We start from the raw sequence: 1,596 nt of genomic DNA, 5'->3' as shown, positions 1-1,596 counted from the left end.
TTTTATATATATATATATATATATATATATATATATATATATATATATATATATATATATATAAATAAATAAAGGGGAATAGGTGGGTTGGAAGGGCATTTTCTTATGGGAATGGGATTTTTATATTTGGAACAAGACAAATTGGTACCAATCAAGACAATGTCGCTAATGGTTCCTTTAAAATCTTCCTTTCTTCGAATGATTTGTTTTTAATTAATAAAAAGGTCTTCAAAATGTTGATTATGTTTATGAGTTATTCTTTTCATATTTTGTTAGGAGCTGCAATATTTGACATGGAGTATGCACGGTGGCTAGACGACGACCACCGTCTAATGGCAGAGCTGCGGGCGGCGCTGCATGGATATCTCCCGGACGGCGACCTTCAAGCAATAGTAGACAATTACATCTCCCACTACGACGAAATCTTTCACCTGAAAAGTGTGGCGGCGAAATCCGACGTGTTTCATTTGATTACCGGAATGTGGATGACGCCGGCGGAGCGTTGCTTCCTGTGGATCGGCGGATTCCGACCATCTAAGCTGATAGAGGTGTCTGAAACATCAAATCATTTGTGGGTTTGTTTTTTTTAAGGTTTTTAGTGACAAAAAATGACGACTTTTTTGTTGTGTTGCAAAAACAGATGATAATTCCGCAATTAGAAACATTAACAGATCAACAAGCTGTGGAAATCTGTAGTTTACAAAGATCTTCACAAGAAACAGAGGATGCTCTGTATCAAGGGCTCGAACAGCTCCAACATTCTCTCATACGTGCCATCGCGGGTACTGCCGTTGTCGATGGTATCAACCATATGGCCGCTGCTGCGGGCCAACTCTCCAATCTCGAAGGCTTCATCCGTCAGGTCACTCCCTTCTTCACCTCGAATTATTCTCAGTCTTCCTCTTCCTAACTTTTACGTATGACAGGCTGATATGTTGAGACAACAAACGCTTCATCAAGTACGTCGAATTCTGACAATTCGACAAGCCGCACGATGTTTCGTCGTGATTGGAGAATACTACGAAAGACTTCGAGCTCTTAGTTCTTTGTGGGTCTCCCGACCCAGAGAGTAAGCATGATATTAACATCATTCATCCTTTTATAACTACGTATGTTTTATTCATTGAAACATGCACTATGTTGAACAGGAATTGCATGAACGAGGAGAACTCGTGCCAAACAACGACCGAGCTACAAATGATTCAGAATTCGCACCACCATTTCCCGAACTTTTGATGAAATATTATAAAGCCTAAGCTTTTGTTAGATTAGGCACTAAAATGATCCATTTGGTTGGGTTGCTATCATATATTTCATCATGAATTAGAAGAAAAACAACTTTTAATCTCTCTATCTTCTTCATCCAATGGGGAAAAAAGTAAGTTCTTAAAAAGGGTTATACTGTTCTTCATGCTTTTAAAAGCTGCATTTCTCGTTTCTATTTTCATGCATGCAATTCTTTTATTGGTTCTTTTGAATGGCCCTTTGGGTCACTTGGAAAGCTCAACAAAATATCCAAACTTCTCTATCAATCATGTGATAATGTTTTTAAATGATCGATTTTGTACCGCGTTTTAAGTATTGATTTGGGTTTTA

General features: G+C 38.1%; 1 protein-coding gene across 1 annotated transcript in view; it reads left to right on the top strand.

Annotated features, from left to right (window-relative positions):
• Positions 1-1,372, top strand: part of LOC111449295 (transcription factor TGA9-like) — a 6,754-nt gene extending 5,382 nt beyond the window's left edge. Inside the window, exons 10-13 of the mRNA XM_023089135.1 lie at positions 277-548; positions 641-862; positions 927-1,069; positions 1,149-1,372. Coding sequence (XP_022944903.1) covers positions 277-548; positions 641-862; positions 927-1,069; positions 1,149-1,236 — 725 coding nt within the window. The 3' untranslated portion in view covers positions 1,237-1,372. The remainder of the gene's footprint in view (positions 1-276; positions 549-640; positions 863-926; positions 1,070-1,148) is intronic.
• Positions 1,373-1,596: the final 224 nt, after the last annotated feature.

Source organism: Cucurbita moschata, unplaced genomic scaffold (genome assembly GCF_002738365.1).
Source record: "Cucurbita moschata cultivar Rifu unplaced genomic scaffold, Cmos_1.0 Cmo_Scf00011, whole genome shotgun sequence".
Taxonomy (NCBI): Eukaryota; Viridiplantae; Streptophyta; class Magnoliopsida; order Cucurbitales; family Cucurbitaceae; genus Cucurbita; species Cucurbita moschata.
Note: the sequence above shows the minus strand (reverse complement) of the source record. Positions and strands in the feature narration are given on the sequence as shown.